Source organism: Ilyonectria robusta (assembly GCF_021365365.1).
Source record: "Ilyonectria robusta strain PMI_751 chromosome Unknown BGZ61scaffold_3, whole genome shotgun sequence".
In the NCBI taxonomy this organism is placed as follows: Eukaryota; Fungi; Ascomycota; class Sordariomycetes; order Hypocreales; family Nectriaceae; genus Ilyonectria; species Ilyonectria robusta.
In genome coordinates this window covers 2,801,806-2,829,682 of record NW_025764437.1, presented here as the reverse complement: position 1 = coordinate 2,829,682, position 27,877 = coordinate 2,801,806, and the positions used below count along the sequence as shown (strand labels likewise).

The 27,877-nt window shown below is 54.4% G+C and overlaps 10 protein-coding genes across 10 annotated transcripts; 6 read left to right on the top strand and 4 right to left on the bottom strand.

The window, feature by feature from the left end:
- The first annotated feature begins 222 nt into the window (after positions 1 to 222).
- Positions 223 to 2,695, top strand: BGZ61DRAFT_443951 (uncharacterized protein). The gene has a single exon (XM_046244935.1). It carries the CDS (start codon positions 434 to 436, stop codon positions 2,471 to 2,473), a length of 2,040 nt encoding a protein of 679 aa, XP_046110033.1. The 5' UTR covers positions 223 to 433; the 3' UTR covers positions 2,474 to 2,695.
- BGZ61DRAFT_473850 (uncharacterized protein) lies at positions 2,597 to 3,749 on the bottom strand (the record flags this gene model as incomplete). The annotated part of the gene is made up of 4 exons (XM_046248508.1): positions 2,597 to 2,943; positions 2,997 to 3,089; positions 3,140 to 3,187; positions 3,239 to 3,749. The coding sequence occupies 4 exons, from the start codon at positions 3,747 to 3,749 to the stop codon at positions 2,597 to 2,599; spliced, it is 999 nt and encodes a 332-aa protein (XP_046110032.1).
- A 2,233-nt stretch (positions 3,750 to 5,982) lies between these two features.
- On the top strand, positions 5,983 to 6,944 carry BGZ61DRAFT_514511 (bacterial-type extracellular deoxyribonuclease; the record flags this gene model as incomplete). The annotated part of the gene is made up of 4 exons (XM_046252212.1): positions 5,983 to 6,048; positions 6,122 to 6,255; positions 6,309 to 6,465; positions 6,526 to 6,944. The coding sequence occupies 4 exons, from the start codon at positions 5,983 to 5,985 to the stop codon at positions 6,775 to 6,777; spliced, it is 609 nt and encodes a 202-aa protein (XP_046110031.1). The 3' UTR covers positions 6,778 to 6,944.
- Positions 6,945 to 8,699: 1,755 nt separating this feature from the next.
- On the top strand, positions 8,700 to 9,765 carry BGZ61DRAFT_528445 (uncharacterized protein; the record flags this gene model as incomplete). The annotated part of the gene is made up of 4 exons (XM_046253254.1): positions 8,700 to 8,920; positions 9,021 to 9,293; positions 9,349 to 9,670; positions 9,721 to 9,765. The coding sequence occupies 4 exons, from the start codon at positions 8,700 to 8,702 to the stop codon at positions 9,763 to 9,765; spliced, it is 861 nt and encodes a 286-aa protein (XP_046110030.1).
- A 553-nt stretch (positions 9,766 to 10,318) lies between these two features.
- On the bottom strand, positions 10,319 to 15,019 carry BGZ61DRAFT_528444 (uncharacterized protein; the record flags this gene model as incomplete). Its single annotated transcript, XM_046253253.1, has 2 exons — positions 10,319 to 12,300; positions 12,352 to 15,019. The coding sequence occupies 2 exons, from the start codon at positions 15,017 to 15,019 to the stop codon at positions 10,319 to 10,321; spliced, it is 4,650 nt and encodes a 1,549-aa protein (XP_046110029.1).
- Positions 15,020 to 18,014: 2,995 nt separating this feature from the next.
- On the top strand, positions 18,015 to 19,604 carry BGZ61DRAFT_137237 (fungal-specific transcription factor domain-containing protein). The gene is made up of 3 exons (XM_046237245.1): positions 18,015 to 18,410; positions 18,467 to 18,839; positions 18,892 to 19,604. The coding sequence occupies exons 1-3, from the start codon at positions 18,126 to 18,128 to the stop codon at positions 19,575 to 19,577; spliced, it is 1,344 nt and encodes a 447-aa protein (XP_046110028.1). The 5' UTR covers positions 18,015 to 18,125; the 3' UTR covers positions 19,578 to 19,604.
- A 26-nt stretch (positions 19,605 to 19,630) lies between these two features.
- Positions 19,631 to 21,675, bottom strand: BGZ61DRAFT_473845 (uncharacterized protein; the record flags this gene model as incomplete). Its single annotated transcript, XM_046248507.1, has 5 exons — positions 19,631 to 20,292; positions 20,343 to 20,700; positions 20,761 to 21,300; positions 21,372 to 21,523; positions 21,597 to 21,675. The coding sequence occupies 5 exons, from the start codon at positions 21,673 to 21,675 to the stop codon at positions 19,631 to 19,633; spliced, it is 1,791 nt and encodes a 596-aa protein (XP_046110027.1).
- Positions 21,676 to 22,052: 377 nt separating this feature from the next.
- BGZ61DRAFT_473844 (NADP-dependent oxidoreductase domain-containing protein) lies at positions 22,053 to 23,275 on the top strand (the record flags this gene model as incomplete). Its single annotated transcript, XM_046248506.1, has 4 exons — positions 22,053 to 22,157; positions 22,225 to 22,264; positions 22,385 to 22,623; positions 22,679 to 23,275. The coding sequence occupies 4 exons, from the start codon at positions 22,053 to 22,055 to the stop codon at positions 23,273 to 23,275; spliced, it is 981 nt and encodes a 326-aa protein (XP_046110026.1).
- A 350-nt stretch (positions 23,276 to 23,625) lies between these two features.
- On the bottom strand, positions 23,626 to 25,196 carry BGZ61DRAFT_413007 (uncharacterized protein; the record flags this gene model as incomplete). Its single annotated transcript, XM_046243304.1, has 2 exons — positions 23,626 to 24,828; positions 24,885 to 25,196. 2 exons carry the CDS (start codon positions 25,194 to 25,196, stop codon positions 23,626 to 23,628), a joined length of 1,515 nt encoding a protein of 504 aa, XP_046110025.1.
- A 602-nt stretch (positions 25,197 to 25,798) lies between these two features.
- On the top strand, positions 25,799 to 27,266 carry BGZ61DRAFT_473842 (chaperonin 10-like protein; the record flags this gene model as incomplete). The annotated part of the gene is made up of 5 exons (XM_046248505.1): positions 25,799 to 26,028; positions 26,111 to 26,238; positions 26,297 to 26,456; positions 26,510 to 26,990; positions 27,060 to 27,266. 5 exons carry the CDS (start codon positions 25,799 to 25,801, stop codon positions 27,264 to 27,266), a joined length of 1,206 nt encoding a protein of 401 aa, XP_046110024.1.
- Between the last annotated feature and the right edge of the window lie 611 nt (positions 27,267 to 27,877).

Sequence of the window (27,877 nt, the reverse complement as noted above, 5' to 3'; positions counted from 1 at the left end):
TATGCATTTAACTATTATTTATTGTTACTTACCGTGTTGAAACTGTAGATGGTTGCATGTTCCACCCAGATAGACTCCGGGATGCCCTGAGAGCTGTCCGGGGTATTTTCTATCATAGTCAATCCTCGGACTGTTCCGCATTTTATGCAGGTGCTCCGCCCCATTGTAAACGCTGGGCTCTATAGCCGTATCAATCTGTGCCACGGCTGCTGAACAAATTGGTGTTGGTTCAAGGCCAAAGGATTGTCCTCCCCGCTGAGCTGAAACTGAGGCTATTCTGTGCCAACCAACATACGAGGCAGCTCATTTTCCCTCTGACTCACCCACAACAAAACGTCTTTAAAACTCCCCTTCAGCGTCGCACTATTGCGCTTCAAATATTACTGAACCTCATCTTTCATCGGCGCGTTTTCTGAAATCCCCTCCTGATACGATGGCACAGCCTGGTATTTCGCCATGTCCGATTGTCGAACTGGCACCAGAACTCATCAATCGCATGATGGACTTTGTTCCCGTCGAGTCGCATTTCAACTTTGCTACGACATGCAGTTTCATCGCCAACTGTTCCAAAGATATTCTGCAACGCCACAAGGCCGCACACAAGACGTATGGAGTTTCTTCGGACCTCTCGCCACTTACAATTCCGACCCTGCTGCGCAGTGCCTTTGGACTCGAGGATCCTTTGCTGGTTTGGCATGTGCGGTCTCTCGAGATCTGGCGCGATCGTAGTGATTGGAAAGATTGGGGGTTCTTTGACTTGAACCAGCCATATTGTCGGGAAAAGGCCGAGCCAGTGAGCTGGTATCCGGAGACTGGTGAGATCGACAAGTACTTCGCTGTCGTGCGTGGCTTCATATCAGACGACATACTTGATCTAGCCCGATCCCAGATCTCGGACGGCAAAGATGGCTTCTTGAAGATGCTTTTGATTGCCATGTGCCCCCGTCTACGGGACTTGAAGTTCATTACGCGCGCCTACCACGACACTCGTTTAACTTCCCTTGGCTGGTTCTCGTTGGTCATTCAAATGTGCTTTACCAACAAAACCTGGCTGCCTGGTTTGGCGAGTCTACATGATATTGCTATAGGCGTTGCATCATGCACGTGGATGGACCAGGATAGCCGATTTTATACACACGGTCTGGGTTCGGAGTCCATCCTGGCCAATATTCTTCGACTTCCCCAACTCGACCATGTCTATTATAACGGACTTGGCTCAATTTTTCATGCTGAAAACTACGAAATTTCCGCCAATTACTGGGACCACGATTCTGACGAATCCGACGAGTCCGACAATGGTTCCGATATTTCATCTGACGACGAAGTAACGACTGGAATGACAGCGTATAGATCAATGTGGCCTTACGAAAGATATTCAAGCTCTGAAGAAGAAGAAGAGACCGAAATAAAGTATGATCTGCCTCCGCACTCCTCCTCAGTCAAGCACATCATTCTCGACAACGTTGGTCGTTGTTCGAATCAACCATTTATGAGATGCTTGCTTAGTGCAGCCCATAAGTTAGAATCCATTGCGTTCCGAGGTACAGAGAATCTGGACTATTTGGACGAAATGGTATACAGATTGTCGTGCGATTACGGTGATTCATTGCGAAGTCTGATGTTCTACGAGCATCGCGAGTCCAGGGGTTCCCGATGTTGGCCGTACACCCCTCAAGACATGCAGCGCTTCCGTGAGTTGCGACACTTCACAATTGATGCATCCGGGATCGAGGGTGATGCATGCAATGATGATGGTGGAGATGGAGAGCTGTTCAGGTATAATGACTCCCAGGAAGATTCCGACGAAGAAAACCCCATCAAGGAAGGCCCTGCGTATGAGCATTCCGACGGAGAAGAATCGAGTAACACGCTGTCCCGAGGTCACTTTATCCGATTTTTTGTTCACGCTTTCCCCAGAAGCATGGAAGCACTAGTATTGTTTGGCGATGGGGTCAGTACTCTTATGGAACCGAAGTGGCGCAACATCGAATGCTTCGAGGATGCTGTCATCGCTCTTATCAAGTCCAAAAAATACCCCAATCTCAAGGCTATCTATCTAGACCAGGTCGAGAGTCGTACGTCCTATCCGTGGCGACAGACTGGGGTGTGGGTACCCAACCGAAGAACAGACAAGATTTGCTTCCAGAGAGCAGTTGCTGCTGGAATAGATGCTGGAGTTGACGTGTACACAATCACGAACAGGAATAAGATGAGGCATGTTCTACGATTCCCAGAACCTCTGGATGAATTCGACTTGGTGACCGGGTTATATGGCGGCAAGAGACCAGACGATGGCACCTGGGCGTTCAACGCTCACACGGGTCGGAGAGAAAGCGGATGCGGAAATTGTGGCAAATGCAAGGCCTGCCTCGAAGAATATTCAGAGGAGCTATGGGAGCAAGTAGACAGCGCTGCAAGGATCGCTGGCGAGTCGGTCGGGCTGGATAAAGAATATGATGGGTCAGAATATTGACAGGGAGCTTTGTGAACTTGACAGAGCACAAGAGAAGAGTCCGAGGCACAAGTTCATCTCTAAGTTGCAATAGCAGCCGCTTAGGAGCTAGAAATGATGCGACTTGTCTTTATGATCCGGAATCTACGGCCCCTGCCAGTTTGACCTTGCCATCCACTCCTCGAATGTGCTTGCTCGCACGCCGAGATCCTGCCAGGATGTGTCATCTGCAGCATCCATAGTTCCATAGCAAATCTTATCGCTTGGGGCCATGGCAATCCACTGCATCATCTGTTTTATATCTTCTTCATATCCCTTTCCGACTGTCGCCGCTACAGTCGCACCCCATTCCTCCATAGTCGTTGACTCGAAGCAAGAAGGTTGAGATGTTACTGTCGAAAAGATCTCCGAAAACTGAGAAAATGGAATTTTAGGGCTGACCACAGGATACGTCTTTGAACCTGCTTTCTGTGGACCGGCTGCGAAAACTTCTGTGATTTTGTGCTCAGCTTTTATTCATCCCATCGACTTGGACGGCACTTACCGCTTGCAAAGACACCGACATCATACCCTGGATCAACCCAATCCGCAAGCGTGTCACCAGACACAGGTGCGCAAAAGCGAACGGAGCCATCTTCTGTGGATTAAGAGTGAGCAAGGGCTTTAAAAGCGATAGAAGGCACTTACCTTGTCTTCGACAATACTGCGTCCATATCATATTGGTGTAGAATAGGCCTAGAATCGTGAATTAGAAATAGAATTCGTGTGGAGCATGTGGCATATAACCTGGGATTAAAGCTGTGACAGCAGGCAATTGCCTTCGAGCCAACTGCTCAATTTCGTGTTTGTAATCAAAATGATAGACCTTCGTGAAGACTCCACCACTCGACGTGGTAAGATTCGGGAGACTGCTCATGACAAAGTGCTCGACCTTGCAATACTCCGCAGCGTCCACAATATTGCTACCAGCAGCCAACTCATGACGCAGCTGGTCCTCAGTATCAATAGTCTTGCCCGGGAGTCGATTGTGAGTTACAGCAAAGACCCCATAAGCGCCCTTGAACGCCAAGCGTAAGCTCTCGATGTCGTAGATGTTAGCGCTTGCAAGACTCAGTCTTCCATGGGACTGGAAATCTTGTAGGAGACGCTGAGCCGCTGGGCTTTCAACGTCTCGCGTAATGGCACGGACGTGAAAGGATAGGGATGCTTTATGAAGAAGAGCGCGCACAACGCCTTGTCCTTGGTTTCCCGTGGCACCTAGAACGGCAATAGTGCGAGCTTGCTGGGTCGACGTCATGGTTGAGGTTGTTGAGTTCTTTCCCTGTCGGTCTCCGGTATCTTAGCTGTAGATGCAGCATCTGTTCTATTCGATCAAGCAATTTTAAATGTTCTTAAATATACCGGATTCCCCGTGACTACCCTCTGCCCACGGCGGAGGAAGGGAATGGTGGATACGGAAGTACGGATATACGAAGTAGAAGATCTCCAAATCGAGGGTAATCGCGACATTATTGGCCGCAGGGTTTGTAGCCACTCTGTCGGAACAAGCCTGGATTCCCTATTGGCAGCTGCAGTGGGTTTGCTCGGGCCATGAAGGTACCATGTGCAATGCAGTTGGTCCCACATCAACATCTTGGCGGGTAGGATATATCTTTCCCCAGGTTCATGAGGTTTGGGTTGCGTCCGTATTATCTTGATAATGTGAAGCTAGCCCCCGAATTCGACTACTCTACATGCCAAAGTCATTCGCCTGTCCAAGACAATGGAAAGATTTTGGGCTTTGAAGGACAAAGCAAAAATATGTCCCAACATGGCCCGGCAAACCCAGCCCCGTACAGATCTGTCTTCACAGTGTACTCTAGTCGTAAGATGCGTTAGGTTTGACCCTATTTTACATTGGTATTGACCCGTGAGTCGTGCGAAGTTGCAACTTATAGTTCTGGGCCGAGATGCAGTGATTCTCCATAAATGCGTCCTCATCTTGGTATTTCATCCTTTAAGCCGAGTCTTACTCAGTCAAGGAAAGGGCGAGAAGTTCTGGAACTGATTCCCACGATGAAGAAGTGATGCCTGTCAAAACTTATCAAGGAGAAAATGCCCCCACGAACGCCACGTAGAAGGAGAAACGACCGGTGTTGCGTGCATGGCGAGGCCGTTGTCGGCAACCGCATATCCTGTTACCCATGTTTCCATTTCCGATTTGAAGTAAACGACTTGATCGTCAGTACTGATAGCGAACGGATGTCGGCCAGGTCCGAATACCTTGCCGTTTGTGGCATGAATTTCTTCCACCACTCGCCGTAAAGATCAGCCAGTGTAGTTATTGCCGAGCATGAGGAGCTGATTGTCCTCGACTGTTTGTCGCCAAGACCCCAAGATTGCCTCTAGGTGGTTTTCAGACCTGCTTCCACTGCCCTCGGAAGTCCAAATGCCAATGGTGAGCAGTAGCTCGTGAATCTTCCTATCAAGATTGTATACGTCCAGTGGAGCCTGGGCCGGAGGCTGCCGATGCCGTTGACGACAGAGTTGGATCCATTTCCAATCAAGAGTGAGAAGAGGATGCAGGGGAAGAAACCTAAACTACTTCTTTGTGCTAGAGCTAATGTCTATCTTGTTACTATAGTAGCTTCCCACGGAAGGCGCCGCTCCGCAGTGCTCTTCGATACGCATTGCGATGCCCTTTCCGGGTCCTAAGCCGATAAAGACTACTCAACCATCCGCATCTAGTCAGCCGTCGTGCATTATCTCTCCAGCCACCGATATCTCGAGATAGACCTGAACTGCCAACTTCCGATTTCATACCCTCTGGTCCGGGCTCAACGACTTAGCGAGGTGCTACTACGTAGTAGCCAGATCACCAAAGACAGGGATCCCCCGTCTCCCCACGCAGCATCACTAGCATCACTAGCATCGGCTTTGTCTCACCTCCAGGGCCCAGTTGCTGGATTAGGCAGGTTCCCTTGCTCTCTCCACACTTGGCGAGCGCCCACAGCCAAACAGAGCGCGTGGAGATCAGCCGAGGTGCCATCTGCGTGGCCCTGCCTATCGCCTTGACTGGATCGCTGGACTTCTTCCTCCTTGTCCGCTGGCCCTTGGCGGTTGAAACCCTCATCGGCAGTGCAGTCCAAAACGGCCCTGCGCCGCGGAACCCCCCGATGGCCTTCTGCAAGGGCTGGGCTGGTATTGATGGAAAGTGGCTCCGCCCTGCGATAACAAACAACAAGTGCCTATCGCCAGGCCTCGTGGGCGGGAGATCGACGAAAGCATCACACGGAACAACTCGCAAAAAGGTAGGTCGGTGAGTGTATCAGGAGAGGCGGCATGGCATGTAAGCGCCCAATCCAGCGATAACGGGATCATCGACCGCTTCAAAGGCCGAGGCCGGAGAAAGTCATTGCTACCATTGACGAGCATGGGACGAAGGAGGACGAAGCAGGACTCTCGCACGACTATAAATCCCACCCCGATCCTCCCTCTCATCTCATTCACCTCACCCTCTCGGCACTGCAACCCAAGACACCCAGATCAAGATGAAGTTCACTCTCGCCGCTCTTCTCGCCGTCTCTGGCGCCCTCGCTGCTCCCACCCCGGAAGCGGTAAGTAGACTTATACCCCTCTGCCTCTGCCAAGAGGACTGAGCGGCAGTCTAATAACTCCTCTGTTATATAGCCAGGAATCCCCACCACGGCCAACGCTCGAACCCAGCTCGCTGCGTTGACTGTTGCCGCCAGCACCAACACTGGTACCTATGATCGCGACCTGTTCCCTCACTGGAACACCGTCTCCGGAACGTGCAACACTCGGTAGGACTCTCCTGTGTCAGTCTTGGAGGTGCTCTTGCTAACTGCCTGGGAAGTGAATATGTTCTCATGCGTGATGGCACCAATGTCGTGACCAACAGCGCCTGCGCCTCGACCTCCGGATCGTGGTACAGCCCCTACGACGGCGCGACTTGGACCGCTGCCAGCGACGTTGACATTGACCACATGGTTCCTCTTCAAAACGCTTGGATCGTAAGTGCCGAATTATGAACATTGCATCAGTCGTGAGCCGTCCTCGCTAACACTCTTCAGTCTGGAGCCGCCGCGTGGACCACCGCCAAGCGTACTCTGTTCGCCAACGACATCACCCGCCCTCAGCTCTGGGCCGTCACCGACGAGGTCAACTCGGCCAAGAGCAGCTCTCCTCCCGACCAGTGGAAGCCCCCGCTGACCAGCTTCTACTGCAAGTACGCCAAGAGCTGGGTCGCCGTCAAGAGCTACTGGGAGCTCACCGTCACCAGTGCCGAGAAGTCAGCCCTGACCACCATGTTAAACACTTGCTAAACAGATGTTGAGTCAAACGGGTGTCGCCTCGGCTTGAGGATCCAAAAGGGATGGGGATGGTTGTTGTGTACTAGTTACACATTTCTCTGTTTCGTGTAGCTATGTTCCTAGGAACATACGAATGATTCACTTACTTAGTCATTAAGACTATAACGCCGATTGTCTCTGGCTTTCTTTTGTGCTCCATGAAGATAGCAATATGAATATTGTGATCACTCCCAGTTTCTTCATTTTATGATGAGACGGACCAAAGGCCAATCTTTCATAGGAAAAACCTATTCTGATCACAAACATCGCGTACGACAACAAACATTCAAGGCGAATCTGTGACGTATTTTTGGTGTGTGGCCCCGTAACCACCCGATGGCGGTGCAGCTTTTTTAACAAGACACACACAGTTGGCTGGTGGTAGTCCACAGGTCAAAACAACAACCCAAGTCTCAAGGGCCGTGGGCCCAAAAGTCTTCTTCCCTCACCCTCCATCCACCGAAAGCCCAAGTAACCCCAACACTTCCTCCCAGTTTTCTAAATACAGCTACGCTATCTTGTTAACAAAATTTGTTATTTGACTCATTTATATCTTGGCCATGTTGGTTCTTCTTATGCACCCGGGCCTCGAGAACAATCTGCTCGTGGTCCTCGAAGGAAGACCCAAGGTTTGTGTGCTACGGTTACAGACACAAGAAGGGTCCGATTAGCTAACTTGGTATCACAGACTTCACAAAATAGTGCACATCCGCTGCCGCAGCATCCCTCAACTTTACGGAATCAATATAGGCTAGCATCCGGGCTGGCTTGTCAATCCTCGAACCCAGCAACCCTTGTGAAGCGATGCGGGACAGTCAATCTCGGCCATGTCCCCAAAAGAATGGAAATACCATGAATCTCTGTCCTGTGAGTGATTCTCCTACATTGATAAGTCACGGATACATCCACGTTGGCAAGATGATGGTCGAGATGCAGGCTGCCCAGACCACAGCCTCATTACGAGCACCTTTGTCCCGCGTTGGCAACGTGTTACCAAGGATGAGAGCTCGTCATGGGCGTATTAAAGACGAGAGTTGCGTTGTAACTCTGCGTCTTCCAGTTACCAGGGGGAGTATGCATCTTTATGCAGACACTCCGTCTTTCTGGGGATTTGTTTCGTTTCGCTCGCTTCTCCCTGCATAACACTTTTACAACCCTAACCTTGTTCTCGCATGTAAAAGACTGTGTTTCAGGACTCTCTATTGCGCGTTTTCGACAAGGGAATGCTTGAATCCCATCAAGTTAGCTACAAGACCATCACACTGCTAACTCGATTTCTCCAGCTTCAATCAACGCCAAATCAGCCCGTCGCCACTCGACAGGTTAAAAACGCCTCAGAAACTGCCTGCTAAGCCCCCGGACTGCAGCCTCCGTACATTAGTTTCATTCCCAAAGACGATCAAGAAGACGCCACGGTGCGGCTGATGCATGCGCCCTATGTTTCGAGCGTTCTCGCAGGCCCGCGCCGCGTCGGACTCGCTTGGTCGCTTGGCAGGGCCATGAGATCCTCCAGATTTGTATGGGGGCGAAGCTGTGGCCATTTATTAGCTCGGATGGATGGGGGGTTGTTCGCTTGTTAGGTTTCCTAGATGATGAATATTCCTGATAACTTTATATCCTGGATGATGAATGTTCCTGACAACTTTATTTCCTAGGTGATGAATATTCCTGACAACTTTATTTCCTAGATGATGGATGTTCCTGACAACTTTATTTCCCTGTCCGACTTGTCGTCCAGTAATTAAAACCCAACTTCTGATAAAAGTTCCCAATTCCCAAATACTAATCTTTTCATCGCATCCGAAGCCCAACATTCTCCGTTCCATCCATACAACTTCCATACTTCTCTTGACTATACATCAACTCAGATTATTGCTGCCAATAGACTCGCCAGCATGGGGTACAGCCACGATACCATATTTTCCTGCTCGCCCACTACGACTACTACCGTTACGGTTACTGCTACTATTACTGCAGCAGCAATCCCTGGCTCTTCCGACGTTGACCTATTTGTTGCTTTATTCACCCAATTTCTTGCTCTTCTTGAGCGCCTTTTTGATATCCTCACAAAAGCGATTGATAATGGGCTCGAAACAAACTGGATTAATAGAGGGATGTTCGGCCTTGCTGTTTTCATGGGACTATTGGGAACCCTGCAGCTACTCAAGGATACGCCCTCCAATGATCGCTTAACATCCCTTGAATAACAACTCCAGGCATTGCAACGACTACCGGGTCCCCAAGGCATACCAGGTCCCCAAGGCATACCAGGTCCTCAAGGCATCAAGGGTCCTCAAGGTCCCGCTGGAGTTAATGGCCTTCAAGGTGTTCAGGGTCCTGCTGGAGTTAATGGCTTGCCAGGTGCTGCTGGAGCAGCTGGTCAGAACGGTATTAATGGTATTCGGGGCAGTGATGGCTCTCCTGGCCGGCAAGGACCACAAGGTCCTCGAGGCCGGCGTGGTAAGAGAGGTTTTATTAGACCCTCTGGAGTTTTTGTTTCTCACGAACGACATGGATGATGCACACACCCTGATTACATCAAAGAGCTACCGAAGAGTCATCATCAGAACGAACCACCGAATCCGAGGCCGTCGAATCCAAGACCGCTGAGTCTGAAACCACAACATCTGAACAAGCAAGCACCTCCACTGCCACAAGTGAAGCAGAACCACAGCAAAGTTCAAGCCAGGATATGCCTACGACCACGAGATCCGCTGGAGGTAGCACGACAACCAAATACAGCAACGGAGTCAACAATGACAAAGACACCGACGATGCCAAGGATAATGGCAGCAATAGCAATAGCAATGATGACGACAATGGAAATGGGGGGTCGAAGTTGGGTTCAATGAGTATGCCAGGACTGGTAATATTGGCTCTCTGGACTGGGTACATGCTCAGCTCATAGTCCCAAAGTCCAAGATGCACCTACAAAAGGGAGAGCAGTCTATCATCGATTAGATAGTCAGATATATGCATATTCCCTTTGAAAGCCAAGGCTAGTCCATATGCACAACACACTTGAGCTATCAGTGACCTTCCCGGTGTACGTGGCGAACGACATTCGGCTAGTCGCACTGGCGGATATGCATTTTACGTGTCATGTCTTACATCCCTAGCTAGTCGTCAAGACTCGAAGGTGGGAATACATCACAGTATCAGGCGAAGGTCCAATATGTAAGAGGAAGACAGAATCAATCTGCTTGTCATCATCAATACCATTAAAGAAATCTAGTTTTTGGGTTTAATATCCAAGTCCTCTGCTGCAACGCCTTCGGTTTCGTCCCGTGAATCTTCATTATACATCTCGTCTCTCTCCCAACAAGCAACTCTGTTTATACAGTAATAGAATCGAAAGGAAAAAATATGGACACAGGATAGGTATTAAGGCTGGAGAAGGGCCAACGATGAGGCAGAAAACTCCAGCTCCAGTGCCCATGATATGGCTCTCATCCTGGGAGAGCTAACGCTAGTCCGCGCGTTGGAAATCGGCAACAGCAATGCATGATTCAAATCATGGTCTCAGAGTAATGTCACCCTCCTCGCCAGCGCTTAACTCCATATCTCCATCGCTCAACTCACCTCTTGCAGCTCGCTGCGCGAGGTCCCTCTCGGTGTAAATCTCATTCTTCCTCGTCTCAGCTTGCTGAAGACAGTCGACATACGTCGTAAACTTGACAATCTCGCGAAGCAAATACGCACTCTTGCGCTCCCAGTTGGACATTGCTTTGTTAGCATTAGCCCCCCTAGGAGTAAAGGCGAGCAGCATAGGACTGCGGAGTTGGTTATGGGATTGCAGTTCAGCCTCAATACCCTTGACATAGGCGTCGAGAGTGTCAAGTTGCTCAGCCTCTGAAGAGTTGCTGGGCCGCATGCTCTGAGTGGGCGGCGACCAATCCGAAATGTGAACGCGATCACCAGGAAGCTTTCCTCGGCCGCTGTTGTTTGTAAAAGCACCGGTAACGTGGTCGAAGCTTGATCCTCGGAAGCTAGCACTGGTGACGCTCGATCTGCGGCCAGGAGCCGCGCTGCTTCCTGGGCGAGAAGTCTTGCCATGAGTCGTCTCGTTGATAACGGTGACTAGAGCATTGTTGACAATTGCATCACTCCATCCATACTCAATGTTGCTTATTCCACCAATCAACGGATGGGTGCTGAGACGAGCACTCCAGTAGTTCACCGTGTTGACGAACTCCTTGCCAATCTCGGGCGTGCCAACCTGGAACAGGTGAACAGCACCAGTGGGTAGACTCAGCGCCCAGACATTTGGGCGAGTGCGAGAATATCCAGGTGGTGGGAGAGCCGATGCGAGAGTTTGCCGCAGGCTGAAAGTGCCCATGTTGGTGGCATTATCCTGCCAGTTGCCACCTCCCACAGCGATGTTGGAGCCGGCATTCTTCCGGTTCTTCTGTCGCATTGACTTGTTCGGGGTGAACGAAAACAGACTCATCTGACCTTTCTGAATGACGGCAAACACCTCGGACCAGTGTCTATCTCTAGCCTTTTTCTCCACGCCATCAAGATGATGCTTGTGGATCACCATTCCCTCCTTGACCCAAGGAGGACCTGCGAGCTCCAGCGACTCATCCTCAAGAAATTGTGTATTGGAAATGTCAGCGCTCATGACGGACGGTGCGCCGTCTCCATAGAGGTCCTCGTCTCGGGTTATTGCCTGGCTCAAGGCATTAGCAAAGCCAATCGACTGCTGGTAATCCCCACGAGGCATTGCCGAACCAAACGAATCTTGCGATACTGATGTTTGGGTTCTGCCCAGAGAATGGCGGCTCCAGGTGGCTGAAGATCCGGCAGGGCTCCACAAAGAATTGCCATCGTCAAAGCTTGTACGACTAGACGAGAAGCCATTACGACCCATCCCGTTTCGTGACCGGCTTTTGGAGTTCCATCTCGCTGTATTGGCCCGGCCATTCTCGGGGATACGGCCGCGAATGGAAAGTTGGCTTTCAGAAGGTGCCTTGCTGAGGACGCTGGGGGTCCTCTTGAGCATTCCCATGACGGAGAGACCACCGCTGCTAGAACCCGGCATGTTGAGATTCTTCTCAGGCTCAGCGCCAAAGAGGGGCAGACGCTGATCCCGAATAGATGTGTAGATGCCCTTGAGCACAACTTCAATTTGCTCTTCCCAAGCCTTCTTGGATCCATTGAACTGGGATTTGACCAGGGGGCCGCAGTCATCATCGGGTTCAGCCGGCAAAGTACCAGAATCGGCACGAGGAGGGGGTCGGAAAGAGTTTCTGAACGACCTGCGGTCATGCTCCGCGGGTGGTTCCTGATTCTCGTTGCCGTTCAGCATGCCATCCTTTCCAGGAAGGATGCTGGGGCGATGAAAAGCATCGGGTACCGACTCAATAACGGCTTGCGTGATGGTTCCCATGGTGTTCTTGACGAACTGGCTACGGGTCATCTTCTGTTCGATATCGGCCATGTGCAAATCGGTGTTGAGGAGCATGATGGAGTAACAGATGGTATGGATGACATCTATTTGGATGATTAGTCTCGCTGACAAGCAATGGGGGCAGATGCTCTTACCAGTAGCCTTGAACCCATGGTTGGGGTTGCAGTCGCACCATCGCTTGGAAAAGGCAACCAGAATTCGATCGACTTGCTGTGTCTCAGCACGGAACACGAGACGCCCACATACTTGCCGCAATGCATAGACAATACTCTGACTCGTGAAATCGTATAGTTCCATGTAAGCCTGGAGAGTCCGTTGCCTGATTGGGCCTTCCTCGCCCATCCAAGCAGCAGCTTTCAACTTCTGAATAAAGTCTTCGTTGCCATCGTAGATCTTCTGAGCCTTCTGTCGATCGTCCTCAGTAGGGTCACCAATAACGAACTCGGGCTCATCGAGTGGCTTAGCCTTGATGGCGTCGAAGGTTCCGAGCACCTTAGGGCTAGGATCAGCAGAGCCGTCGATTCTCACGCTCGGAGGAGCACTGAGAGCCGACTTGTAGTCGGTGCCGGTGCTAACGGAGCCGGCGGGGCTCGTCGCCCGTGCACCTTCGATGGGCAACGCCAGATTCGAACGGCTGGGATCATCTTCGGAATCAGTCTGCTCGACTCGATGGAAAGACTTCTTGCCCTTGATTGTATTGTCGTTCGCAGGTTGGGGAGAAACTCGTCCTCGGGGTGTGGTATCACCGGTCCTCTCCCTAGTCTTGGCGGAAAGTCTTCCATGGGATGGGCTATCATGGGTATCCTCATTATCACTGGCACCGTCGAGGTCCAGGAACGAGTTGTTACGGGTCCCCATACCCTTCATAGGTCGCTCCAGGGGTGGGCGTGAGGGTGTTTCAGTTCCCCGTGTGTGGTAATCGTCCGAATCGCCATGGACAGCTCGGATCTTGGCGTTGGGGCTAGGTGAGTAGTCTGGAGAGAAGTCTCGCTTGTATTCAAGCCTGTCGTCAATGTCGTCATCGTCAAGCTCGTGGGAGAGGTTGGAGATGTCAGCCAGAGGAGAGGGGCCTTGGCCTGCTGGATAACCATTGGCACCCGCAGCCGAACGCAGGTACGGGTTCATGACCTTCCGCAGGCTGCTGACCGGGCTTTGTTCAGGCAAAGAAACGATCCTGTCCCCTCCGCCAGGGAGATTGATGGGGGCAACGCGAGGCATCGGCGGCGTGGGAAAGGCGGGTAGAGGAGGAGGGTCATCGGTGACGGACTTCTTGCGGCGGCGGAAGAAGGACGAGGGCTTCTTCTGCAAGACCGGATGGTGGGAGTGGGAGGACGAGGTGTCGCGCGAGGGCGGCGCGGAGGAGCTCCCATGCATCTTGCCGCTTCCAGCGTGATCGACAGCCGGGGACGAGTGGGGAGAGTTGGCGGCGTCGTTGTGGCTGTTATTTGAGTTGTGTGAGTTGTGCGAGTTGTTCTTGGAGCCGCCGCCAAAGACCCGTCTGAAAAACCCAGGTCGCTCCTTCACGGGGGCGGGTGCAGGTGCAGTTGCAGGTGCAGAGCTGTGCACGGCCGGATCCTTGGCCTTCTCATAGCCGACATGTGGTGCAGGTGCTGAGTCAAGGTCCAATGCCGGCACGGCAGGGGCCGTTTCTCGTAGATTGCTGCCGCTCTTGTTGCGGGCAGAGACGCTCCGCAACGACCGGCTGCTGCGTTTATGGTCCAGGGGCGGAAGTTCGAGGGGAGCCGGCGGCGGCGGCGGCACCGAAGGCTGCATTGTGGGCTTCGCGGTCTCGCGGCGAGGGCCTCCGGGGACGGTCGGGGTCGGGGCGGCGTCGTACTCGTCGGCGAGGAAGTTGTTTGGGAATTCTACTCGGAACGGCGCCGGCTCGGGGTTGTTCTGCGGCGGTGCGGGTCCGTAGTCGAAGCTGGCCGATCGTCCGAAACCTCGTGCCCAGCGCTGGCTGCCGAGGACTTGTGCGTACCCGGCGTCGACGCTGGCGCTGGTGGTGCTGCTGCTCTTGCTTCCTGGCTTGCCGCCTCGCGAGTGCATCGCCCGCGTGGGCCCTGGCTGCTGCGTGCGGTGGCTCGACTCTCGCACGCTGTTGAGGCGCGTGAAGCCCGACTGGAAGTTGGAGCTGCTGTTGCTGCGTCGGCCGCGAGACTGCTGGCTGGACAGGCGGCTGGAGTCGTCGGCGGCTTCCAGGTCGGAGCTGTAGGAGTATTGATGTCCGTTGACTCGTGCGCCGTTGACGGACGAGGTGGCAGTCCACGTCCTCTGGGGGTCGGCGGCGCCAAACTGGGGTGCGGCGTCGTCGTAGGTATGTGATCGCGGTCCAGCCCCGTACTTATCGTGCTTCTCGTGCTTGTCGGGTTTGTCGTACCTGTCGCCCAACTGTGCCATGGAAAACTGGTCGAGCGACAGGAGCATGTTGGTGACGAGAGAGTCACGGGTGACGTTCCTCGGCGACAGCGAGAGGTCGTGCGAGTCCCGCTGGGTAGCGCGAGGCAGACGGTCGGCCATGTCGTCCTCGACGGGAGTCGGGTTGTCTAAAAACGATTCATGTGTGTGGCGGGAGGAGGACGGCAATCTACTAAGCGCCCGACTATCTGCGTCGGGGTGTGACTTAGACAGGGCCGGCGGCGGCTTGCAGTCTGCTGGCGGCGGCGTCTGCGGCTGCGGAGCGGCGTCTCTGTCTCTGGGGAAGGAATACGACGGCGACGCAAGGGAGGACGAGGTGTTGATGATCAGGTCCGCGCGAGTTCGACGGCGAGTCCAGCGGCGAGCATTGTCCGTCGAAGGCATTGTGGGACTCAGTCCACGGGGGTGGGAGCCTGGAGGCTTTTGTTTGGATCGGGATCTGCTGGGAACCGCGCTCGACGAGGCGAGGCGAGACAAGTCCCGGGATTGACAGCCACAACGCAGGCGAGGAATTGTGACGTGACAAGTCCGTCGCTGTTGGGCGTCGCGCGATGGGAGATGCGGTACGTACGCAAGGCCGCACGCACGTACATCGACTATGTACTCTGCACGAGCAATTACTCCTACGGCCACTCGCTCGCGACCTAGGACTCTCTAGGAGCCCTCTAGCACCAAGAAGAGGCAGAAGGGGGGCGCGCGACAAGGGTGCGACGCAGGGGTTGGATGGAGTTAATTAGCAGCGCTGCGAACTCTACGAGTCTAGCAGCGCCAACAGGACCGACGGGCCTTCTTTTGGAAGTTTGGATCGCACAGGACCCTGAAGGTGTACAGTACATGGAACGGGGGCAACGGAGCCAGGTCGTCAATGGGGAAAAGACGTGCAATGGTGAATCACGGATGGAGAAGAGGGAGTTGCAGATGAAACGCTCGGCCGGAGGAGGAGTGCAGATGCAGGTGGTCAAGCCATGGTGAGTCGACGGTGAGGCAAGCCGCGTACTATTTGCATCCAGACGAGCCTGTATCCGTATCTCGCTGGGAATCCGCACCACCGCCGCTACCACCTGAACTCGACACTCCCGCTGCCAATGCCCACAGCTTCCGTCTATCACAAGCTGGGCACCACCACGGGACATCAGGGGGGGTATAACACAGCTGCATAGATGCACGGCTGCACGCCAGCCCGAGATTGACGATGCGCGGAAGCAACGCCAACGCTCGCCGGGTGAGACTATCGAAAGCTCATCACAAGGGTGATGCCCAGCTAAACAAACCCGGTGAAAGGGCCGCTCTCATCAACGTCACTCCTGTTCGTCGCCCGTGCTGATTTTATGATTGCAGTCAGACACAAAAATATGAACCTGGCAGAAGAAACGCGCCCCGAACGCTGGTCCCAGCTCGCCGCAGCTCATCTAGGTACCAGAAGCTCTGTCTCCTGGCGTCAGTCCCAAAAGGGGCATGCGAGGCCGGCCCGGTGGGTTGGGTGGGCGGTGAGGCTAGGCCTGTGAATGGATGGCCCCTTTTTTCCTTCTGCGCGTGTGTGGGCGGCTTATTCCATTTGGCTCCAATCTGGATCAAGGTCTGAGAAGACGCCTGGAAGGACAAGGTTGAACAGGGTTGAACAGGGTTGCACATGGGACAGGGTACGCTGCGGGCGGACGGATCAGGTCATGGACGCAGACAGCCAGGGGCGACACCATGTGCATGGTGGAGGTCAACGGTGGATTGAGGGCATCCGCGGGCGAGTGGATTCAGGGACGTCCACCAGCATCGGCAATCGTCAGCGGGCCATCCACGGTGCCAACTCGACGATGCACAACGCCTGTGGCACGACGCGAGATGCACCTTTCTGGTTTGCAAAATGGGGGCCTTGTTGGTGACGGAGAAATGGCATCATGGCTGAGGAGCACCGACCACCAACAACTCCAAGCTACCGCGCCATGGGCTTTTGAAGCGGGTCGACGATGGATGGGATAGAATTTTGCCGGTGTGAAAAAAGCTCTGTTGGGTCCCTTCCCCTAGCCCAGAGTCTCCGTGCGGTTGCACAGATCACTGGAACTGGATTATAGAGTACTACTTCTGCACCCAGGAGGACTAGGGGAAATTGCTTCCATTTCCATGGATGGACGGTTGACGGAACACGCCGTGCAGATCGCTGCATTGCTACTTTTGGCTTTGTTTTATCAATCGGGTCGGCATCCAGTCTCGTTGTGCCAGAGCATACACTTCGGCTGCACGCACGATGCATCCGCAGCTCCAGCCGTCTCAAAACCACGGCAACGAGTCGCGCAGTGTGTCGTTACCCCAGCATGCTCGCAACTTTCGTTGGGCAGCGATGTAACTAAAAGTGCACGCGGCGCGATGCATCACATCGACGTGGCACCTCCCACGTCCGCTCAATTGACATTGCTGTGACGACGAGGCAGGCCTCAAAACAGCTCTGGCCAACCTCAGCGCCTGGCTTCCCGCCGGCAGAATGTATAGGTACTGCCTCTGTCCTTCTATGGAGCCATGCCTTCATCTGCTCATCTGCGAGGCACACGAGATAATTCTTTTTTGGATAAAAGAAAACAAAGAAAAGTACCACATCAATGATGATGAGGCTGCACGCTGCAGGTGTATCGGCCAAAGAGACGTCGAGTTGGGGTTTCCCTTGCAGAGTGAGGCTGAAACATTTGGCTTAGCGCTTGGACGATCCCAGATACCTCAGAAGAGCTGCATGTTGACAGGCTTCGCGAATACAATGGCATCCTATTGGGGCAAGTCTGGCCATGTCTCCTCCAATACTTCCCACGCAGGGAAGCCAGCGACAGCGATTGCCATTGAGCCAGTCAAAACCATGCGAACTCGTGGGCAGCCGGATCCAGATCTAACCAGCGAATCCCGAGAGCGTGCTTCGTAGGTCCCGCGCATCTGGCGCCACCATCACAATGTCGGCACCAGCAACGCATCACCTGACCCGAAAGTACGGAGAGCCGGAAAAGAATAACGACTCAATTCCGCTTCACTGCGGGAACAAACGCGAAAGATCCCACCCAAGCTAAAAAGCTCCCCCAGTGGCCCAATGGTGGCGAGTCAATGGCCCCAGTGGATCAACCAATAGCCTAATAGCTGGTGCCACTGTGCCACTGAAAGCCTCTCCTTCTGGAGAAGGCGCCCACTGGCTCCCCGCAATCATCCACCCCCGCACGCGCAGGGATTGGTTTAGCCTCGTCCGGGCAGTCGTCGCCTGGCACTTGCACGGCGCACCTGACCTCACACCTTTTACCATGTACACCGAGGTGTTATTCCCTACCCTGGACTCATCTCCATCTCTCAGCCCATCTGGCTCGATGCCTGTAACATCTGCTGAATCTGTCGAGATCCGCCTTCCCCCGCCTGAAAGGACTCGTATATCGTTTTCCTGGCTCCTGAAAAGGTATACCGGCCCAGAGTCTCGGGGCTTGTCGACGACCAGAACCTCGGTTCCCCTCCTCACTACACTACCATCACAATGACTCCATTCTCAATCACGGACAACTCGTCTTCTCCATCAAATAGCTGGCCCCTCGATCAGTTTGTCCAAGATCCCGGATATCTGGCTTACCAGGAAGAGCTCCGGTGCCTCATCTTCAATACTGCCCAGACTGCCGCGCCCTCACGCGAGACCTCCCCTGTCCCAGGAGAACATGGTCCACCTGGTGAAGATTTTGAGGTCCAGGCCCAGATCAAGGCCGCTCTCTCATCTGGCCGAAGGCTGACTTATTTGAAAAACTACGTTGCTGAAGTAGCTCCATGGGTAAGCGCCTCAATTCTGACATGTCATTCGCTCCCCAGACTGACCAACCAATGCAGCTTGATATGTTCGACAGTGAGCGAGCATTCACTGTGCAAGTCCCCGTCCTTGCACGCCGATGCCCGGCTCTCCTCTACGCCATCCTCGCCCTCTCAGCTCGGCAGATGGAGCGCAAGGAATCCAAGCAGCACTCGTTTGACAGCTTGGAGCTCTACCAGGAGGCCATCAGGCTCCTCAATCCCCTGCTCCAGGCCCGAGATCTCACCATTATCCCAATTTGCGTCATCCTGTGCTGCCTTGAGATGATGTCGGCTAGCCCACAAGACTGGCGTCGACATCTCGAGGGTTGTGCAGCCCTATTTGATGCATTCGATATCAACGGGTTTAGCGGCGGTTTGCTCCAGGCTGTTTTCTGGTGCTACGTACGAATGGGTAAGAGTTGTCAGTTATTTGACATTGAGATATCGAGACTGATGCTTAACAGATTTATGCGGAGCTCTAATATCTGATGGAACCCAGGGCACAATCGTGTCTCTCAACAAATGGCTCCCTGCTGGTGCCGACCCAGCTTCCGCTGCCAATCTCTTCCGAGAGCACCGGTCCCCAGACATGCACGCAAACTACTCCGTCTATTTATGCTCCAAAGTGTGTGAGCTTGTAGCTGACAGGACTCGCTACGTGGAACTTGGAGAAAACAACGGATGCGACTCTGCCGCCTTTGAAAGGCGTTGGCTCCGCCTGTGGCATGATCTCCAGGCTTGGCTTCAAGATCGACCTCCGGAAATTGTCCCCGTCAAATCAATCGACAGCCGGCCATTTCCCCAAATCCTCTTTGTCCACTGGGCTGGTATTTCCTCCAACCAGCTGTACCATACCGCCTGCACCTTGCTTCTAGGCTCGAAACCTCGAGAAATCAAACTCGATGTTGGACATACGGGTTCTGCAATCTGGCATGCGAAATGCATTTGCGGCATCTCATTGACGAATCCCCACCAAGGCTGCTTGAACAACGCCATCCAGCCTTTGTGGATCGCTGGAAGGCTTCTTAGCCACAAATCTGAGCATTTGCTTCTGTCAAAGCTCATTCAGAGCATAGAAGCAATGACTGGCTGGGCAACATGCTGGCGTATTGCCGATCTCGAGAATTCTTGGGGATACAAAGTTCGATAAAACGCCATGAAAACATTGCGTTCATTATTTGGCTACAAGTCTTCTCAATAAGCTTAATCAGGCTGCCACTCTTGCACGAGCTGCGCCGAGAGTGCATTCACATTCCAACCTGTCAAAGAACCAATGCGGTCGATGCCACGCAGAATAGCATGCTGCTGAGGCTCGTACGTCATGCGTTTGGCGGCGAGATACAGCGAGGCAAGGAGACTGAAGTCCCAGCTTGCCGTCGTGTCGTTGTTCAGGCTTATGGCACAGATTCGCTGGGCATGCCAGAGTGGAGAAATCAATACTGATCGCCCATGCTCTTTCGGGAGAGTTCGGGGCCTGTTCTGAAGCAATAGCAACATTGATGTATGATAGAGCTGATTGGCCAGCACTGCCGCTCCGTTCGTGAAGAGAACAAGAGGGAATAACTCCTCGCTCTCTTCAACCTCCCACATGGGTTTAAAATCCCGAGGGCGATTGTTGTACCACATGCTAAGGGATTCTGAGAGAGACTTCCAGTTCTGGGCGGCGGATGGACGGAGGTGGATTCCCGGAGTAACAGGAAGGTCTTGTCCAAAGCAGTGATTGAGGACTTGGGCACACAGAAGTATCGGCTCGCGGTCGTACTTGAGCGACTCTCGACACATTCCAGACATGGGAGATGAACTATTGTATGATAGGAGATTGGGGATGGATACTGGGGAACCATTCATGAGCCCAACGCTCAATTCTAAAAACCGGTTAATAAGTAGCCTCATGTGGTAAGTCAGGCATAATTACCAAGTCTCAGCATCACCCATGACAGAGCTAAATTGACTGTAGGATAGTGCTCCTGAAATGAAGCCGAGTTTACCAACCCAAAACTAATGTGCTTGGATGGACTCTGCCACGATGTCGGTGCCACCACGACATGTCGGCGGAGAGCCATGAAGCCAAAGGCCAGAGCGCTGCGTAGAATGTCGACGCTGGGTCCGTTTAGATCGGGTGGGACGATGCATTGATCCCCGAAGTTGGAGTCGACTTGCTCATCGAGGGTCGTCATGGCAAGGGCAAGGAGCGAGTCGAGAACAAGAATCGAGTCCATAGCAATACGTGGGATCAACAGGCCAAACGTCTGGGCTGCATCGCCGATATCCAACTAATCAGCAACATCTGTTAGCATTGGAGCTTTCCGTCTCTTATTGTTTGGAATACATACCCATGGCGCAATGTTGTATCGATAGTGTCGCAAAAGCTGTACCGCCCGATCTTGGGGCAAATGAGCACAGTTTTGAAAAGCAGCTGGCGATGGCTTGCTCCCCGTTTCTAATTGACTGGGAGAGAATCCGGGGTGAGGGTTTGGCGGCGATCCAAAGTAGCTTTCACTTTCCAGGATCTGGGACGTCACCGGTGCAGGCACATAATTGTCATGGCCCAGCGACAGCAGTCCATCCAAGGCGGTCTCGTACGCTGCATTTGAAGGGGATATACCAACCGTGTAGCTCCCAGGACCAGCTAAGTCATGGTTCCCTTGGCCAGCCGGGGATGGCGTTGCAAGATTTTCCAGCGCAGGACTGATCAGAGCCGGCGGCTGTGGTGGTTGGGCCAGTAGCTCGGCTGGATTCGCAATCTCCTCTGACAGCGTCTGGCTCTGGCCTGGCTTGGGCAGGGTGTGCGTGCTCTCCGAGTCGCGCGAAGGCGCATCGTCGTCCTGGAACTGAATGTTCTCCTGGGCCGTCACGGACTCTGGCACGACGAACTGCGAGGGGCCGTCAGCAGGAACTCATGCAAGATGCACTGGACGCATGGATCTTGGCGACAGCGACGCACTCTTAGCTTGCCATACGCCGGCTTGGTGACGCGCTCTGAGCCCGAAGCGGCCGATGTCTTTGCATTCTTCTCCAAGAACGACAGGCGCGTGCCGTATTGGCAGTCGAACCCGCCGTCGACACATCTTCGGCACGACGGTTTACCCTCATCGCCTGACAAGCCGTGTTAGTCGTCATAATGACAGCGCGGTGTCTCCCTCCCGGCCGATCAGCCCAGGGGACTTACACTTCCGTCGACGCATGCGGCATTTGAAACAACCTGTCCTCGTCCTTCGCAGGCGGGTCTTGGAGCCCGCATCGGCCATTGTCAAGTTGGCATCGTATGGGGGAAAATGTGGGATGGAGGGGGGAAAGAAGGAGAGGGCGCGCCGAACGGGGAAAGATGAAGCCTTGGGATTCCGGGGGCCGGGGAACACGGTGTGGCCGATGTTGCCCCTTTGGGCAATTATAGACGCTCGCCGTGTGGGACACCGGCGGCGAGTCCGGAAGTGTTTAGCGCCGCGACTACGGGGATTCAACTGACTCGGGTGCGGTTGCGATGGATGTCATAATGGAGGGGCAGAGGCTGTCATGGAGACGGGGTGGATTTTTGCAATAAAGGCGGAATGCCCAGCGTGGCGAGCTTCTCTTCATCCTGTTGATGCGATTGTCCATACTCCCTCACTTACAAACCACACACGCAATGGCTCCCGCTACCACCAAGCTCGCCTCCGGGCACGAGATGCCCCTCGTTGGCTTCGGCCTCTGGAAGGTCCCTGCTGCCCAGGCCGCCGAGACTGTCTACAACGTGCGTGAGGGCGAATATTCACCTGGAAAGCTGTTTCTGGACCTCAATGCTGACCAGTTCCCTGTAGGCCATCAAGGCTGGATACCGCCTCTTCGACGGTGCCTACGGTACGTTCCTGTCTCTTGAAAAGCCCACCCTCCAGATCGAACTCTCATAGCCCCGAAACTGGCTCGATTACGATACCCCTCACCCAACTACAAACACCGGTTCTAACACATTCTGCTCAGACTACCAGAACGAGAAGGAGGCCGGTGAGGGTATCCTCCGTGCCATCAGCGAGGGCCTCGTGAAGCGCGAGGACATCTTCGTCACCACCAAGTTGTGGAACAACTACCACAGCCACGAGCACGCCTTGGAGATGGCCAAGATCCAGAATGAGGCTTGGGGCCTCGGCTACATCGATCTCTACCTCATCCACTTTCCCGTCGCCCTCAAGTACATTGAGCCCGAGACTCGACGATTCCCGGTAAGTCTTTTCTGCTCGCACGCCAGCTTGTCACTCGACTAACCGGACTGTCAAGGCCTGGTGGATGGACGATGCGCAGACCGTCGAGGTCGCCAACGTGCCCATCCGCGAGACCTGGGAGGCTCTCGAGACCACGGTCGACGAGGGCATCGCCCGCTCCATCGGCGTCTCCAACTTCCAGGCCCAGGGTCTCTACGACCTCCAGCGCTACGCCCGCCACCCCATCTCCTCCCTGCAGATCGAGCACCACCCCTACCTCGTGCAGCCCGGCCTGATCGCCATGGCCCAGGAGAACAACATCGCCGTCACGGCCTACTCCTCCTTCGGCCCCCAGAGCTTCGTCGAGCTCCCCGGCATCTTCTCCAAGCGCACCCAGGACGTCGAGCCCCTCCTCGAGACCAAGGTCATCAAGGACCTCGCCGACAAGTACACCAAGACGCCCGCCCAGATCCTGCTCCGCTGGGCCACGCAGCGCAGCATCGCCGTCATCCCCAAGTCCAACAACCCCGGCCGCCTGGCCCAGAACCTGGATGTTCTGAGCTTCGACCTCACCCAGGAGGAGATTGAGAGCATCTCCGGCCTCGACCGTGGTCTGCGCTTCAACGACCCCGGTTTCTACCTGCCCAACTACCCCCTGCGCATCTTCGCTTAAGCAGTGAAGCTGGGGTATTTAAATAAAATAGACATGAGATAGATGAAAATAAATAATGACAAATGCCAACGACTCGCCGACCTATGATTCTAGAAATAATCTTTTGCTTGTGCAATTATGGCAGTGTTGGAAATTACATTCCATCTTGTCCGCGCGGTCTTCGCAGCTGTCTGACGGTTAATCCAGCGGTCCAGTCTCTCGCGAATTGCTGACGTATTTTGCACTTGGACTCCACTCAAAACAACTTGAACATGGAGCATCCTTGGACAATGTTCGTAAATAATTCATGTAATTTCTTTCTTCGTTATAGCATTCATGTTTTATGATCATGGTTATTTCAACCAAGTTGACTACATGCCGAAGGAAATCATCAGTTCCTCCATAGCATCACCAATATTGTCACTACCACCACCTCCACCCTTAAGTTCCTTATTCGTCGTCTGAATCACCACTCGCTTGTAGCTCGTCAAGTTTGGCGACCCGGCATCCGTGACCTCGAGAATCATGTGCAGCACTTGGCCCTTTGCGGTCGGCTTTCGGGTCATCAGGTCCACGCAGCACTTGTCGGGGGCAGGGAGCGTCAATTCAATGACCCGGCCCTCGGCATCCTTCTTCTCAAACTTCATCTCCTCCACCTCGAGGAATGCAAACCACTGCGAGGCACTGGGCTCGCGGTACTGCCACCACTTGAAAGTAAGAGCATCGCCATCGGGATCATACGTCTCGGTGGCATCGAGCTTCAGGGTAGAACCGGCCTCGGCGGAGATGTAGACTGGCTCAGGACCAGAGGATCCGTTCAGGGAGATGATGGGGTGGTGGTTGGCAGATGTCAGGGATGAGTCCAAGGTCCACTGGATTCTGGCAGCAAAGTCGTTTTGGAAGGCATCTCGGAAGCGCCAAATTGTGCCGTGGTTGGTTTTGTAGGTCTTGCCGTCTTGGCCGACCACGACGTCACAGACATCGCTGTAATGCTTACTGCCTAGGCCGTCGGGGCTAATATCAGTGAGTCCGTATCGACCGCCCCAGGAACCGTACTCGGGATGCTCGCGGACTCCAAGACCGTTCTGGATAAGATACAGGAAAGTAGGAGTGTCGCCCTCGGGGATGAAGAGGTAGTTGGGGTACGCTGAGCCCAGAGGACCGATCTGGACATGCTCCTTGAGCCACGCCTTGGAGAGCTTGGAGAAGTCGGGACCTCCCTGGTCAAAGCCGTAGTACCTGTCGCCTGCAATGCCGGTCCACGTAGCCATGCCATATTGGTTCCATGCGTGCACGGAGGCGATGTAAAAGATGTCAGGAAAAGTGTTGCGGATCCAAGCACCCGTATCGTCCTGGTCGGAAATGGCATAGACTCTGAGCTTCGCCCTCAAGGCAGTAAAATCCCCCTCGGAGTGAGTTTCCTTGAGTCTGAAGAGAACCTGGGCGAGGACGTTGGTGCCGCCCCAGCATAAGATCCAAAGAGGGTCCTCGGACGGAGCTGTAATTCTCTCCAGGAGCAGCTCGCCACCCTCACTCAGGGGGATGTCGTGACCGACGGCCTTGGATCCATAAACCTGCAATTGATGCAATTAGAAGATGGCTCTCTTGGGAGATGATGATATGCACATACAGGTGCGCCAGGCTTGATGAGACCCTTCAAATACGCTGCTGAAGGATACTGGAAGTCTGGGTGGGCGTGCTTGTTCAGATTGTCGACGGCACCAGCGTATGCGTCAACGATCTTGTGCATATCCTGTGGACAGACCTTGTCCCTCATCCATGTTGAGGAGCAAGCCACAAGACCTTCAGTCTCAAACTGGTTGGAGTACAGAAGGTATCTAACAAGCGACTCTGCATCGTCGGGCTCGTTGGAGATGTCCGACAGGATGAAGACTCGCGGCTTCGAGGAGAAGGACTGCAGCTTGGACGAGTCGGTGGCCATGTTGGAAAGCGTCTTGTGGTGATACGTCCACTTGCCCTGATGCTCGCTGCCCCCGTCCTCTCATGACATGGCATTCATTATATCCAGCTGGACGCATGACCCCACGACGCAGGAGCAGCCGAACGGCCGCACTTCTCCCGGGCTTTAGCCAAGCATCGTGAGGGCATTCCCGATGCGGCAACTTTAAACACCGCCCCCGGCGCGTCCCCGCAAGCGTGCCGAAGATGTGGGACGACGGGGGTAGAACTGCGGGGATGGTGGCGCCCGCTGGAGAAATTGGCATTCGCCCATGCCCCCGGTTCGCAGTGGAGTTTTGCAGGCCCGGTGACAGATGCTCGGGTCGTGGGCGGGCTGGGAGAGGGCGCGGAAATGCCGTTCGCTGGAAGAGGAAGGGCGATGCACTCTTGGCTTGCTGTCGACTCCGGCTGACCTGCAGAGAATGCAGCGCGGATGATGGGCGGCGAGACGATGGGGCGGACGAAGATTAAGGCGAAGCTGTGTCGTGAATTGTTTGCCTTGTTGTCTTTGCCGTCTTCGTTGCCCTTCCCTAACCACCTCGACGCTCTGTAGATCACGCCCAACACCCGTCAGTAGCATCGAATATGGGTTCCATCGCCGAGTCCCAGCCCGCCGTCAACGGCCACCAGCCCTCCGTCGAGGACCTCAAGCGCCAGGTCAACGGCGCCGCCTCGCACGAGATCCTCCAGGCGCCTCTGCCGAACCCGTCGCTCCAGGTCACGGCCGACCACAACCTCAAGGCCGTGGACGCGCCCGTGTACGCGCCCAAGGCCGGCGAGGTGCTCGTGCACGTCAAGGCGACAGGAATTTGCGGGTATGATATGAATGATCCTGGGCTTCACGCGCCGCGGGCGTGATGGAGCTGGCTTGCGGCGGTTTGCTGATGCGCTGGCTAGGTCCGACGTTCACTTCTGGAAGACTGGACGCATCGGGTCGCTCGTTTTCGAGGGCGACTGCATCATCGGCCACGAGGCTGCCGGAGTCGTGATACGATGCGGCGACGCAGTCAAGGATTTGAAACCAGGTAGGCCTGCTTAGCACGTCTCCAGCCGGCAGTGTGGACTCACACAATTTCATCTTAGGTGACAGAGTCGCCATCGAGCCGGGTGTCCCTTGCGGGAACTGCTTCCTGTGCCTGGACGGCCGGTACAACCTCTGCGAGGACGTCGAGTTCGCGGGCGTTTACCCCTACGCCGGCACGCTCCAGCGATACAAGGTCCATCCTGCCAAGTGGCTTCACAAGTATGTCATCAACCTCTCTATTTGCGTCTTTTAAGGCCTTTGAAACTAACCAGCCGCCTCGCCAGGCTCCCTGACAATGTCTCCTTCGCCGAGGGAGCCCTCCTCGAACCCCTCAGCGTTGCCCTCCACGGCATCAACACGGCGCGCATCACCATCGGCACCCCCGTCGTTGTCTGCGGCGCCGGTCCAATTGGCCTCCTCGCCCTCGCGAGTGCCCGCGCGTCCGGAGCTCACCCGATTGTCATCACCGACGTGGAGCCCACGAGACTGGCCTTTGCCAAGGAGATGGTCCCGACGGTCCGGACGTACCAGGTCGACATCACAAAGAGCAACGAGGAGAACGGCCTGGCTGTGAGGAAGCTCTTTGGCGAGACCGAGTACGTCCAGCCGCGAGTGGCGCTGGAGTGCACCGGTATCGAGAGCAGCGTGTGCTCGGCTGCCTTCATGGTGCGAAGAGGTGGTTTGTTGATGGTGATTGGAGTCGGCAAGTCCATAATGAACAATCTGCCATTCATGCACTTGTCCCTGGCCGAGGTATGCAAAAAGATGTTCCCCCGGAAATTAATGTTCCATTTACAGACGCGAGCTAACCCACAACCCCAGATTGATCTCCGTTTCATTAACCGGTACCGGGACACATGGCCCGCAGGCATTGCGTGCATCGAGGGAGGACTGGTGGATGTCAAGAAGCTGGTCTCTCACGTCTTCCCTCTGGAGAAGGCATTGGAGGGCCTGACTCTGTCGTCAGACCCGAGGAACGGCTGCATCAAGGTGCAGATTGTAGATGATAACGAAACGACATTTTTCTAGAAGGTTATGACGCATAATTCGAGCATGGTAGACAGCTTAGCGGGGGGTTAGAAGGAGCAAATATAAAATTGAATCTGAATCCACCATCTTGTCATCATGACACCTCGCAACGTGTTGCACCAGCTGCTAACAAGCAGCCAACAAGGAGCAAGAAGCACCCAGCAAGCAGCCAAGAAGCTAAGGCTACGGTTCATGCGCCGCCTCAACATCAGTCCACCTTGGCGCGTGTCTGCATCGTCTTTGCACAACGCCTCCCGCGTTAAGGGCCGATCTCCGAAATCGCCGAGAGGTTGACGTCAAAGCCGTACCCAGCGCCATCCAGGATCCGTCCCAGGAACGCTCCGAGTTGCCTCCCCGTTTCTCCCTAGCCGGATCGAACTGCCCTCCTTGGCCGGAACAGATCGGACAACCTCGTGTCGCTCACCAGCTATTGCCGGAGCCTCGCATAACTCGGCCACGGCGCTGAAATCCTTGTCCCGAACGTGACTCGGGCCCCATCTCGCGGTCCACCCTCGCCGACTCAGGGCCCGCGAGCCATGCCACACGGCGGCCACAGCAGGCCACGCGAACCCCAGACCGTAGGCCTGAATAGGCACCTTTAAACGCCTTCC

What these genes read in the sequence shown, in the direction of transcription:
- BGZ61DRAFT_443951 (XM_046244935.1), top strand. Translation starts at nt 434, where the DNA reads ATGGCACAGCCTGGTATTTCGCCATGTCCGATTGTCGAACTGGCACCA.
- BGZ61DRAFT_137237 (XM_046237245.1), top strand. Translation starts at nt 18,126, where the DNA reads ATGACTCCATTCTCAATCACGGACAACTCGTCTTCTCCATCAAATAGC. An exon ending in TTGCTGAAGTAGCTCCATGG is followed by an intron (nt 18,411 to 18,466) that starts GTAAGCGCCTCA and finishes CAACCAATGCAG; the next exon opens with CTTGATATGTTCGACAGTGA. An exon ending in CTGGTGCTACGTACGAATGG is followed by an intron (nt 18,840 to 18,891) that starts GTAAGAGTTGTC and finishes GATGCTTAACAG; the next exon opens with ATTTATGCGGAGCTCTAATA.